Below are 13,795 nucleotides of genomic sequence, written 5' to 3' on the forward strand. Positions count from 1 at the left end.
ATGTTTTGAAAGCCTAAATGTCAATACGTAAATATAGATATACTGTAAGTTTTTAAAATATATATATATGACAAGTATTTGAAACAAGTTTCCTATTTGAGTGCCTAATATATTTGAGAACTCTATGGTAACTTTAAAAAACATATTTCAAAATTATGTTAGACAAATTGTCTTTGAGAGTGCTCATTTCTGAGTAGAGCTCTGTAGAAAATTTTTGAGACATGTTCAGCAATTTAAGTTCATATCAGTTAATAAATAGAGCTATATAGTGAGTTTTGCAAATTTATATGGCACTTATCCTAGACAAGTTAACTCTTGTAGCTGTGCAATACATAACTAGAGTTCTGCATTAGGTTTGGGGTATGGTTCTCACTTTATTAGGGCAATAACTTCGACACATTATACTCTGGAGAGATCCATTAAGGACAACCAAAGGTACCCTGTTTTTTTTTTTTCCACTCTGCTGAATAAGACTCATCCGTCTTGGTTCACTCTTGGTACATTAAAACAAAAAAGGTGAAGAATTAAAAAAAAAAAAAAAAAAGAATGCAAAAATGTAAATGTCTTTGCAAGTCATTCATTTTCACTTTCATAACACAAAAACATCTGTAAGAAATTGATAAAAGAATGCACAAACAATAAAATACAACTTTCCTGTGTTGGAATCTGAAATCAGTAGAAACTTCCCCTACTGAAATTCCCGCACACCTCAAAAAAAAAAAAGAATCCTTCCCAATGCAATACTTTTCAAGCAATTACAGTGTCAGACTTGGTACTGCAATGATTCTGTAAACTGAAAAAATATATATAAAAAAAAATGTTAAGCAAAATTGATTCATGTTAACACCTCCCAACATCACAGATTAACTACAAAAATACTTGATAAAGCAAGACACAATTACAAATGTGTATGAAAAAAATAAAAATAAAAAAAATCAACCAAGCAATGGATCATAATTTTCTGGTGTTTGATGGAATGTGAGTAGGCATACAGCCTGGATATTTTTCCAAGGTAAGTGATGATATTCATTATTATTGTCTTTTTGGATTAGTTCAGATATATCTCATAACTATAATTGTTTTATGTATATATTCATATGTCTAGATGTTATGTGTGCTATTTGCATGTTCCCTATAGAAAAAAAATCTACATAAAATCTAAAAGTGTATTCTGATGTAAAATTAACCAGTAAAAACAATAGTTGGTGTATCAGGAACTGATACACCAACTATTTCTTATTAGCATATAAGTTGAATCATGAAATTTATCTCCCTTGCCTGTCTCTCTTTATACCTCTGTATTTATCTAGATCTGTCTATCTCTCTTTTCTTATTCTTTATCACTACTCCCCGCCTTGCCATCCCCTATATGCGAACTGAAAAATTCCAACATATCTAGATTGATAAGCTTCTCATTTACCGGTACCAAACTCCCGTTTTGAAGTTAGAAGTTTTAACTTGAATACACGTTGATATGCCAAGGTAACAGAAGGCATCGATCGGGCACTTCCAGACGCCAACCTACACGGTCCAGAGAAAGAACAGAACAAAAACTAATTCCCGATGTGCCTACAAATTAGAAGGCATTTTGCGACGCCTACATGTACCCAACATGGCAGTAGGCGTCGATCGGTCACTTCCAGACACTTACTTACACTGTTTTGAACTTGGAAAGTTCAATTGAATACACGTTGACATGTGTTGGTCTAGTAGCTCCTGATCTACCTATACCTACATCCCCTCTTGTTTGGACTTAGAAATTTTCAATTGGATACACGTTGACTTGCCTTGGTCTATAGGATTCTCATCTACCTATACCTACGTCACCTCTTGTTTGGACATAGAAATTTTCAATTGAATACACGTTGATTTGCCTTAGTCTATAGGATTCTCATCTACCTATACCTACGTCCCCTTTTCGACTTAGAAATTTTCATTTGAATACACGTTGACTTGCCTTGGTCTATAGTATTGTCACCTACCTATACCAACCTACGTCCCCTCTTGTTTGGACTTAGAAATTTACAATTGAATACACGTTGACTTGCCTTGGCCTATAGGATTCTCATCTACCTATACCTTCGTCCCCTCTTGTTTGGACTTAGAAATTTACAATTGAATACACGTTGACTTGCCTTGGCCTATAGGATTCTCATCTACCTATACCTACGTCCCCTTTTGTTTGGACTTAAAAATTTTCAATTGAATACACGTTGACTTGCCTTGGCCTATAGGATTCTCATTTACCTATACCTACGCCCCCTTTTGTTAGGACTTAGAAATTTTCAATTGAATACACGCTGAGATGCTTTGGTCTATAGGATTCTCATCTACCTATACCTACGTCCCCTCTTGTTTGGACTTAGAAATTTTCCATTGAATACAATCTGAGATGCTTTGCCCTATAGGATTCTCATCTACATATACCTACGCCCCCTCTTGTTTGGACTTAGAAATTTTCAATTGAATACAATCTGAGATGATCTGGCCTATAGGATTGTCATCTACCTATACCTACGTCCCCTCTTGTTTGGACTTAGAAATTTACAATTGAATACACGTTGACTTGCCTTGGCCTATAGGATTCTCATCTACCTATACCTTCGTCCCCTCTTGTTTGGACTTAGAAATTTACAATTGAATACACGTTGACTTGCCTTGGCCTATAGGATTCTCATCTACCTATACCTACGTCCCCTTTTGTTTGGACTTAAAAATTTTCAATTGAATACACGTTGACTTGCCTTGGCCTATAGGATTCTCATTTACCTATACCTACGCCCCCTTTTGTTAGGACTTAGAAATTTTCAATTGAATACACGCTGAGATGCTTTGGTCTATAGGATTCTCATCTACCTATACCTACGTCCCCTCTTGTTTGGACTTAGAAATTTTCCATTGAATACAATCTGAGATGCTTTGCCCTATAGGATTCTCATCTACATATACCTACGCCCCCTCTTGTTTGGACTTAGAAATTTTCAATTGAATACAATCTGAGATGATCTGGTCTATAGGATTGTCATCTACCTATACCTACGTCCCCTCTTGTTTGGACTTAGATATTTACAACTAGCTGTACCCGGTCACGCGTTGCTGTGGCTCAGTTTGTTAAAATGGAACACATGTGAAAGTAGAGAAAAGTTTGATTCTTTTTTTCAAGAGAATGTACAAATTATTTTTTTATTTAACAGATGTTAAGAAAATAAACAGAAAAATACTTCCATCATTAGTTATGCAAAAAAATAAATAAAATACGATAAAACTTGCTGAGTATGCACTGTTTTACGGTTGTTGTAAAAATGGAACGGAAACTTAAATTTCGCTTCATTTGAATCTTTCTTAATTATTTAATTGTCCCCCCCCCACAACGAATATAATCAAAACAGTAACATTCAACAATTGTACTTTTCAACAATTGTACTTTATCTATATAAAACGGTTTGTATTACTGTACACATAGATTCGAAAAAGTTGTGAAAAAAAAAATATATATATAAAAAATAAATGTTATCAAAGCCAAGATAAGTTACTTTTCTGCCAAACTGGATAGATATATGTTTCGTGTTTTTATTCAATGTAACATATTTATTCAGCTCGAAAACCATACAGTGTTTACCGATGTATTCGAAATTTCCAGATGGCGTCTCACACCCTCATTAACAGTGTAAGTATGGAAGAAGGTGTTATAAATAAAAAACTATACAAAATGTATAACATCTTTTCCCACACTTACCGTGTTAAAGAGAGAATCAGACGTCATCTTGAATGTTCCAATACATCGGTAAACACTGTATGGTTTTCGAGCTGAATAAACATGTTACATTGAATTGGGAAAAGATGTTATAAATAAAAAACCTAATGAAATACTGTTAAAAACTCGCTCAATACATGTTAATGCGACATAGGTTGACATATATTCGGCGTGTTTTTAATAGTATTTTGTCTATTTTTTTATTTATAACACCTTTTTCTATACTTACGGTGTGGACGCCTTCCTGAATTTTCGAATACATCGGTAAACACTGTATGGTTTCCAAGCCGAATAAATATGTTACATTGAATAAAAACACGAAGAAGATATCCAGTTTGGCAGAAAAGTAACTGATCTTGGCTTTGAGAACATTTATTTGTTATGTAATTTTTTTGTTTTTTTGACAACTTTTTCGAATCTATGTGTACAGTAATACAAAGCCCCTTCGGAGGTTGGAATGCCCCCCCACCTAAAATGTAGTTGGAAAAATCGATTTTATAGTGAGATTAAAGAATGGTTAGTCTAAAAAAAGGGTGAAAAACAAAACAAATAAGCAATTAATAATTATTACCAAAAGCAATAAATGCTAGTTTTTTTTTACTGGCACAAATAGAGTTGGATACACAAGTAATAGTCGTAGAGTGATAGAGTGTAAGTAAAACCTGGAATATCCGGTTGTTTCGTTTCGTTTTAACAATGGAAAGAGCAGAAAATGGAGAGAAAAGAAAGAAAGAAGGAAAGACCGAAAGGAAAGATAAAGATAGCGAAGTACCCCCACCACCATCACCCATAAAGCAAAAAGACAACGAAAGGTAAGAAAGAAAGAAAGAAAGCAAAAAAGCACGTAAGGTAAGAGCGAAACGGAAGTTGTGTTTGTGTAAGTAAGTAAGTTTGGTGCGTTTCAAGTAAATGTCAATTTAGGTTTTCATTAAACTTTAACCACGCGGGTTTTAACGAAATCGAAGTAATGTAAATGTGAATTCAATTCCAGGTAACGGATTGTGTTCTGTTTGAATCTAATTTTATTATAATAAATGCTTTATAAATTGTGTTTATGTTTTATGCTAACCAATGGCAAAGTAAGCGTGGTTCGTTTCAGTGTCAGTCCAGTCCAGTTTTTAGATAAATTCTAACCGGTGATCGGTTTTAAATGTCTCCTGTGAACGTTCTGGTACGGTGTAAGTGAGTGGCTGTGGTAGGAGGAATTTGTTAGAGAGAGTTTACTTTACTACTTCCATTAAATGTAACCGATTTTTACAGTGGACTCTCACCAGACAGAATATAGGAAACTGTGATCAGCGAGATCCTTGATATGTAATAACCCTATAACATACGGCAGATGTCGTGATTCAGTTTGTGAATGATACGGCTGCACCAAATGTATACAGGTGCAGTCCTATAAACGTCAAAGTCGGAGGGGAAAAAATGAGTTCATTTTATTTATATAGAGAAGAGAAGATTGAATACAATCTGAGATAATCTGGCCTATAGGATTCTCATCTACCTATACCTACGCCCCCTTTTGTTTGGACTTAGAAATTTTAATGTGAATACACGTTGACTTGCCTTGGCCTATAGGATTCTCATCTACCTATACCTACATCCCCTACTGTTTGGCCGTTGAAATTTTCATTTGAATGCATGCTCGCTCAGGTGGCTTGGTCTATTTGCTTCTGATCTACGTATACCTACATCCCCTCTTGTTTGGACTTAGAAATTTTCATTTGAATACACTTTAACTTGTCTTGGGCTATTAGCTTCTAATCTACGGATATCTACATCCTCTCTTGTTTGAACTTAGACATTTTCATTTGAATACACGCTGACTTGTCTTCGTCTATCTACATCCCCTCCTGTTTGAACTTTGAAATTTTCATTTAAATACACGTTGACTTGTCTTTGTCTGTTAGCTTCTTATCTGCCTATAGCTACATCCCCTCTTGTTTGGACTTTGAAATTTTCATTTGAATACACGTTTACTTGTTCGTCATGTAGCTTTTATCTACCTATACCTTCATGCCTTGTTGTTTGAACTTAGAAATTTTCATTTGAATACATGCTGACATGCCTTCGTCTATTCGCTTCTTATCTACCTATACCTACATCCCCTGTTGTTTGAACTTAGACATTTTCATTTTAATACACGCTGACATGTCTTGGTCTATTAGCTTCTTATCTACCTATACCTATATACCCTCTTGTTTGGACTTAGAAATTTTCATTTGAATACACATTGACATCTCTTGGTCTATAGGAGTGTCATCTACATATACCTACATCCACTCTTGTTTGGACTTAAAAATTATCAATTGAATACACGTTGAACTGTCCTGGTCTATTAGCTTCCCATCTAGTTATACCTACATCCCCTACTGTTTGGCCTTTTGAAATTTTGATTTGAATAAACGCAGACATTTCTTGGTCTATTAGCTTCTCATCTACCTATACCTACGTCCCCTGTTGTTTGAACTTAGAAATTTTCATTTGAATACACGCTGACATGTCTTGGTCTATAGCATTCTCCTCTACCTATAACTACACCCTCTATTGTTTGAACTTAGAAATTTTCAATTGAGTACACGCTTACATGTGTTGGTCTATTAGCTTCTCATCTACCTATACCAACATTCCATCTTCTTTGGACTTAGAAATGTTTAATTTAATTGCACATTGACTTGTCTTGGTCTATAGGATTCACATCTACCTATACCTACATCCACTCGTGTTTGGACTTAGAGATTTTCAATTGAATACACGTTCACCTGGCTTAGTCTATTAGCTTCTCATCTACCTATACCTACATCCCCTACTGTTTGGCCTTTGAAATTTTCATTTGAATGCATGCTCAGGTGTCTTGGTCTATTTGCTTCTGATCTACGTATACCTACATCCCCTCTTGTTTGAACTTGGAAGTTTTCATTTAAATACACGCTCACATGCCTTGGTCTCTTCGCTTCTGATCTACCAATACCTACATCCCCTCTTGTTTGGACTTGGAAATTTTCATTTAAATACACGCTGACTTGTCTTCGTCTATTAGCTTCTTATCTAGCTACATCCCCTGTTGTTTGACTTAAGAAATTTTCATTTGAATACACGTTGACTTGTCTTGGTCATGTACCTATACCTACATCCCCTCTTGTTTGAACTTAGAAATTTTCATTTAAATACACGCTGACTTTTCTTGGCAATGTAGCTTCTTATCTACCAATACCTACATCCCCTCTTGATTGAACTAAGAAATTTTCATTTAAATACACGCTCATGTGCCTTGGTCTCTTCGCTTCTGATCTACCAATACCTACATCCCCTCTTGTTTGGACTTAGAAATTTTCATTTGAATACACTTTGATTTGTCTTGGGCTATTAGCTTCTAATCTACGGATATCTACATCCTCTCTTGTTTGAACTTAGTGTGTATTCAAATGAAAATTTCTGACTTTTATTGGTCTATGTACATCCCCTCTTGTTTGGACTTAGAAATTTTCATTTGAATACACGCTGACACGCTTGGTCTATTCGCTTTTTATCTACTTATACCTACATCCCCTCCTGTTTGAACTTCGAAATTTTCATTTAAATACACGCTGACATGTCTTGGTCTATTAGCTTCTTATCTACCTATACCTACATCCCCTATTTTGAAAATAATAATCTATATTTATTTTATGATATACTAGCGGGGGTACCCGGCGTTGCCCGAGTGTTTGTTTCCGGGACGGGGGGGGGGAGTTTTAAAAAAATGTTATGGTAGGTAAGTAGGAAGGATCAAACCTGGAGTCATGAGTAAAAGTAGGAAAATAAAGTGTGAAAAAAAAAAAAAACAAACATCTGCAACGTTAACAGTTCGGCCACCAAGAAAAGTCCATTCCAGTTGTTTAGGAAAAAAAAACGACTACGGTAGGTCGGCGCGAACGTGAAAATATAATGTGAATTGTCCAGCACGCTAACCACTACGCCACAGAGCACTGCGGGAAAAAATGAGTTCATTTTATTTATATATATATATATATATATATATATATATATATATATATATAGAAGAGAAGAGATAAATATATATTTATATATAATTAAGACATCTTCTGTTCTGCTAATTTGGTGGTTTCCGTCGAGACTCGCAAAAAAACGGGATTTAAACTGCAGAAGTACCAAATATACTTGTACGGTATTACTGGACAAATATTTAATATAATTCTATTCTTACTTTGTAAAAGAAAAATGTAGATCGTTCTCGATAACTGTACATTCAAAGAACATCACATAAATATAGGTGTTCCCCAAAGGCTGATTTGTATACGTTTATTTTTTCTTATCTTCATAGACAACCCAGAGAATGAAATCGCGATTGAGATTAGTATATTTGATGTGACCACATCATGCTCTATTCTCGGTATTCAGTCACACACCTAAGATAATGCTTGCAGTCTTAGATAATGACTATCAGTTTGTGGAGAATGGATTAAAAATGGATGGTTACATTCGAGGCTACAAAGAAAAAGCTATTTTCCTAGTTTTTTTTTACAAAGGAGTTACCACTTAACAAGGCCCGGATGCCACTCGAGGATAAGGGTTTATGAGTGTACGGTAGTCAATGGGAAAATATCGTAGTAGTCAAAGTTTTAAAAAATTACCGCCTTTTTTTTTACTTATTTTGCTCAAACTACACCTCCAAACACCCGGGCAACGCCAGGCTTAAATGCTAGTGTACTTTTGATCATAGTTAAGTTTTATTATCATTATTTATTACTATTATTCATGTTATGGAAATTTTAATATTAGTTCACGTATCGAGTTCCTAGTTTTTTGTGCTTCGATGAATTTTTTTAGTGGTTTCCGTAAATTCTCTCTTAGATGTCGCTATTTCTTTCTTAACGTTACTTCTAGCTTCTATGTACTTCTGTATGTCTGAACTGGACTTATGTCGGTTAAATCTGCGGTATGCATGCTGCATTTGAGCAATGGCAGTTGCGCAAGTCGAAGTAAACCATTGGGGAGAGTGGGGCTTACTATTAAATTTCCGCATGGGAACATGCGCTTCGATTGCAGCTTTGAACCATTCAGTGGTCTCGTTTGTGCATTGTTCAGCAGGATTTCCCTATGGGGCATATCTGATAAGATCTCTGATGGCTTCCCAGTCAGCCTTTTTATAATGTCTCGTTGTTTTAAGCACTGGCTCTTCAGTTTTGGCACTAGAGTTTAGGGCGATTTCAACCATTATTACTTCATGATCAGCGTTCCTAAGTGAGCTGTCGGCATTCGTTATACAATCATCGGGAACTTTGATCCGCTGCACCACAATCCTTGCACAAGGACTCGTGACGCAGTGAATAGAGTTCAACACGATACATTTGAACATTTTCATCAGAAAAAAAAAACCGAACGTTGTATTGTGTGATAAACAGTTGTACTGGACTCAACGAGTTCTGATTTAGGAGAGGTGTGGTTGGGATTGTGCAACCCTAGCCTCACAATTACACGCGCAGGTAAGAGGTTATCCTTAAACTGTGTCGGATATTTACTCAACAGTCAAAACAATGATAAGAATATTCTGTTGTCATAGCCCTACGGACATTAAATGGCATATATATATATATATATACTAATAATTTAATGCTCGTAGTATGTTATTTTCACTTTTTTCAATTTTTATTATTATCACTTTCTATCCTCCTTTTTAATAAATAGAATCTCTCGATCGTATACTTTATATTCTAGAAACCGTGACACGTATGGTAAAGATACTCATCATAATCTTCATGCAGTCCGTCAGCCTTGATGATGACTAGTCGGGGCCTCAGTGCTTTATCCTTCGGAACAGGACTTTCCACCTTGGCTCTTAACTTGCTTGTGCAGTGTAGGTGTAGTATCTGTTGCGCATCAGATAAACACCCTTATGCTTATACTCATTTCCAGTGGAGCGAACCCGCGACGACTGGCAGCAGATAAGACTGCAGTTTCTGGCCGAAAGTAATCTCAGTGAGGTAGACAGTCGCTCTAACGTGTCCACTACTACGCCTTTTCTTCCTAGATGAGGTTCCATAGCCTTTTAAGGAAAACTGCAAGGCAGCAGTAGGATTTGAAGTCAGAGTTCCCATCTTGTTGTGATACGGCCCACAAGGCAGTGGTGTTTGATTTTGAGGTCGGTTTCCCAAGTCTTCGCCCAATCAATGGTACCCACAAGACAGTAGAGTAGGGGGTGGTAGTGTACCAGGGCGTGTTCACACATCGGTGGGCCATAACGCACTACCTCTGGAGTCCCCTATTACTCCGAGATCTCCTACAGGTTTAACCTGGGGCCGCAAGGTACCCAGTTACCGTGTGTGCCCAACGTGGAGGCACTGTAGGAGTCTTGATGATGGAGAGGCTATGTACTGGCAGGGTAAAGATACTACGGTATTAAGATATATGCATATTACTTAGTGCGTCGGCATTCTTTTAAACATAGCAGAAATACAATAACGGGATAATGAAAAACTCAACTAATGTTTATTGTTTTGCTCTCATTTACAGAATGCGATATTCGAGGTGACTTTATGTTTGCGGTTGATGAGTCAGGAAGTATCTTGCCTAAGAAGTTTAACCAGATGGTTGATTCTGTAATGTTTTTCATCAAGAGTATCGACATTGCAAATGGAAAAGCACGCATCGGAATTATCACATTCGCATTGGACGTTTTCGTCCACTACGATCTGGACGCATTCGACGATAAACTAGATCTTCTGTTTGTCTGCAATCTTCTCCGCTATCATTACAAAGGAGGACCAACATTTACCCACAAAGCGTTGAGATACCTGGTGGAATATTCGTTCACTACTTTAAGAGGTGACAGGCCAAGATTCTGCAATTATGCTATCGTTTGTTCAGATGGTCGCTCAAGATTCCCATGGAAGACAAAGTACTACGCGGAACGATTACACCGCAAAGCCACCGTTTTTGCTGTCGGTATTAGGCCAAAAGTTAATAAGCATGAAATGTACCTCATCGCCAGTTACCCGAAATATACCTACGTGATTATGACATGGTTCTGGAGATTGAAACGAGCCATGTTGAGAGTATTGGCTCAAGTATGTAGAGGTAGGTTTTTAACTCTGTTATACAAAAGCCATCTGGCGACTTTCAGATTTTGTTTTAAGTATTTTTTGAAATGAATAACTTACATTTCATATCTTTCAATATAAAATATATTAATTTTTAAAAGTAATAGTTTTTATTGAATCTACTTAACTATGTAACGTTACGCACCTGTTAAAATTTATACCCACACGTTGTATACAAACAGTCGCAGAGAAGCAAACAAAAGAAAAGCATTCTACTCACTATATTTTTTTCAGTTGAAACAAAAGATTTACAGGTACTTCAAGAATAAAACCTTGTCTGTTGTTGAAAAGTCTTCTCGTAATCCAATGTACTTAAAAAGACGCTGTCGTGTCGAACACGTTACTCTGCCTTTGTCCAGTCATGTTAAGGGCGTATCTTTTCCCGTCGCTCTCGGGCCGCATGTGTAACACGTCTATTTCTGTCCTTTTCGGTCCACGTTTTTCTTTTATCATAATCGTTTTATTTCTTCCTCTTCTTCTTCTTCTTCTTCTTCTTTTGTTATTCTTCACTGTAACGCCACCTCGCACACGGCTATGACATTTGCATACATTAGCTGTCGTATACCGCTGCATCCATACGCGCATCCGTACTCTGTTACAACTTTAAAATTAATGAAAGTAATATTTTAAGATAGGCTTTTTTTGTAATTAACACAATTTTTATCATTAAATCGCTATAATTAATGTCGATATCAACCAAGTCATTGCATATATAATTCAAACACGGTAGTGTTTGAATATATGGTTAAGTGGTAGTTTTACTCATTTAGAACTGCTTTAAAGCTTCACCGCTCACTCATTTTGTGACCAAATTTCAAACAATTTTTACAGTTCATAGACCACCTTCTTCATTATATATTTAAAAATGTTTTCAATTTTCATTCAGAAAAACAAAAGTTGTAATGAAATTATTGTGTTCAAAAATTCTCAGAAAATGTAAGGAACGGAGCGACAGTTTTTTTTTCTTATTGCCTATTGGTTACCATAGCAACTTTTGCCACATTCACGTTTTATAGATACGATTTCTTCTAACAAACGGTTTCTTATGATAAGCTGTCACTTACCATAGCAACTTCAACATTCAGTCAGAAGTGCTTTTTGTGTTTCAAGCCCCGATTGGTTTTCCGATAGACGTTCAGCCAGAGGAGTTTGTTGTATTTCAAACCTTGATTGGTCTTTCGATTAACCTTCAGCCATATATATATATATATATATATATATATATATATATATATATATATATATATACTTAAAAAAGAGTCCCGGCTTTCACATACCGAATTGCGCAGGCAAATTGACTTCTACTTTCCTTAAATTTCTTTACAGACTTATTCATAACATAAATAATGTAGTATCATTATATTGTATACTAACCTGGGTTTCCGGCGTTGCCCGGGTTTTTTTTGGGGGGGGAGCAAAAAATACAAAAGTAGTGCTAGGCAGACAAGCTCGAACCCGTGACGCGAAGGTGGAAAAAAGTGAAACAAAATCTCCATGACGCGACCGGAAATTCGGAACGTAAAAATTAAGCAAAGTTAATCCAACCGATACGATGACTTGCAAAAATGGCTCGCAAAAAAATCGACCTTTCCTTGTAGAAAACTGCCCAGTTGAGAGTGAAGGTTTTATTGTTTTTGGCCAATTTTTCGATATTTGTCGTCCGAGACGTCGGGTTCAAAATAATACCGATCTCGTGAACATCCGTCACCTCTGTCAAAAGTTTAAGGCAGACATACATACATACATACATACATACATAAATTTCAACAGAAAAGTGAGATTTATATATATATAGATGAAGTAAATTGATCTCTCTCTCTCTCTCTCTCTCTCTCTCTCTCTCTCTCTTCGGCTTCCTTACTCTAAAGAGAAATAGTGTTACTAAAAAAAGAAATATCGTTTGGCTTTGTTTTTTTATAAAACCATCGATCGTTAATATTTTTAAGCATACTTTTTTTTACTTCACATGTTTGGCTTGTTATTTTTAGTTTAACTATCGTATCTAACTATTTTTAACCTACTAATAACTTTGGTAACGTTTTCATAACATGTAAGTTAATATTGCAATATGTATGATAGTCGCCTTTTTATCGATAACAACCTCTAATTATATGAAATGTTTTTATATACAAACCGCCATTACAGCTTGGTGACGTCAAGGTCACGTGACATGACTAAGCGTTTATTAAATTACGTATAAATATCGTTAAAATGTCATTTTTTGCACCCCCCCCCGTAGAAAAACGGGCGGCTGAATAACTTAGAGTTGACCTTTTGCGCCAAAACATCGAGATTTGTCGTCCGGAGACCAAATTTGTGAATTTTTGTTCTGTCTGTCGAAAGTTTTTGGCGGACATACATACATATATACACACATTTTCGCTTTTATATATATAGATGAAGTAAACTGAGATTCCTTCCTATTTCTATGCTTGGAATCAGCAACTACACAGAAGCGTTTCTTTCTTCATTCGTCATCGACATCTATCGGTTCTTGTTTGCCAAAGAAGAATTTTAATTTTCAATCATGTTTACATTTAGATATTTTGTCCGCTTATCGGCTTCTGTTTTGATTACTTATGTGATAGACAGAGTCGGAAGAGATAAACTTCTTGGTGTCAAGTCTTCTTTACTGCTACCAGCATCGCTAGGTTCAAATATTTCGCAGTATATTAATTTAAGTTACACGAATTGTTTAAAATATTTTTACAGATAATTATTTTTTGTTTAATATTCTTTTCAATGTGCCGGGTAACATCGGCTCAAAAAGAGTGTGTCGCCAATCCGTTCTGATAATACTTTTGTGTCCCGGGTTTCTCGCTGGCCTATCCTAGTTGCATAAATAGATCTAATTTTATATGTGATGTTTGTGGGTTGCTTGTGTGATAATTAGGGTGATTTTTTTCTATAACATACTTTTTTCTTTTCTTTTTTTTTCTTT

At 35.8% G+C, this 13,795-nt stretch overlaps 1 protein-coding gene across 1 annotated transcript in view; it reads left to right on the plus strand.

Moving 5' to 3' along the window:
• The first annotated feature begins 796 nt into the window (after nt 1–796).
• Nucleotides 797–13,795, plus strand: part of LOC145245912 (collagen alpha-6(VI) chain-like) — a 39,258-nt gene continuing 26,259 nt past the window's right edge. The window contains exons 1-2 of the mRNA XM_080107655.1: nt 797–1,012; nt 10,268–10,831. Coding sequence (XP_079963781.1) covers nt 10,291–10,831 — 541 coding nt within the window. The 5' untranslated portion in view covers nt 797–1,012; nt 10,268–10,290. The remainder of the gene's footprint in view (nt 1,013–10,267; nt 10,832–13,795) is intronic.

Source organism: Euprymna scolopes, chromosome 23 (genome assembly GCF_053919585.1).
Source record: "Euprymna scolopes isolate OS-2025 chromosome 23, ASM5391958v1, whole genome shotgun sequence".
In the NCBI taxonomy this organism is placed as follows: Eukaryota; Metazoa; Mollusca; class Cephalopoda; order Sepiida; family Sepiolidae; genus Euprymna; species Euprymna scolopes.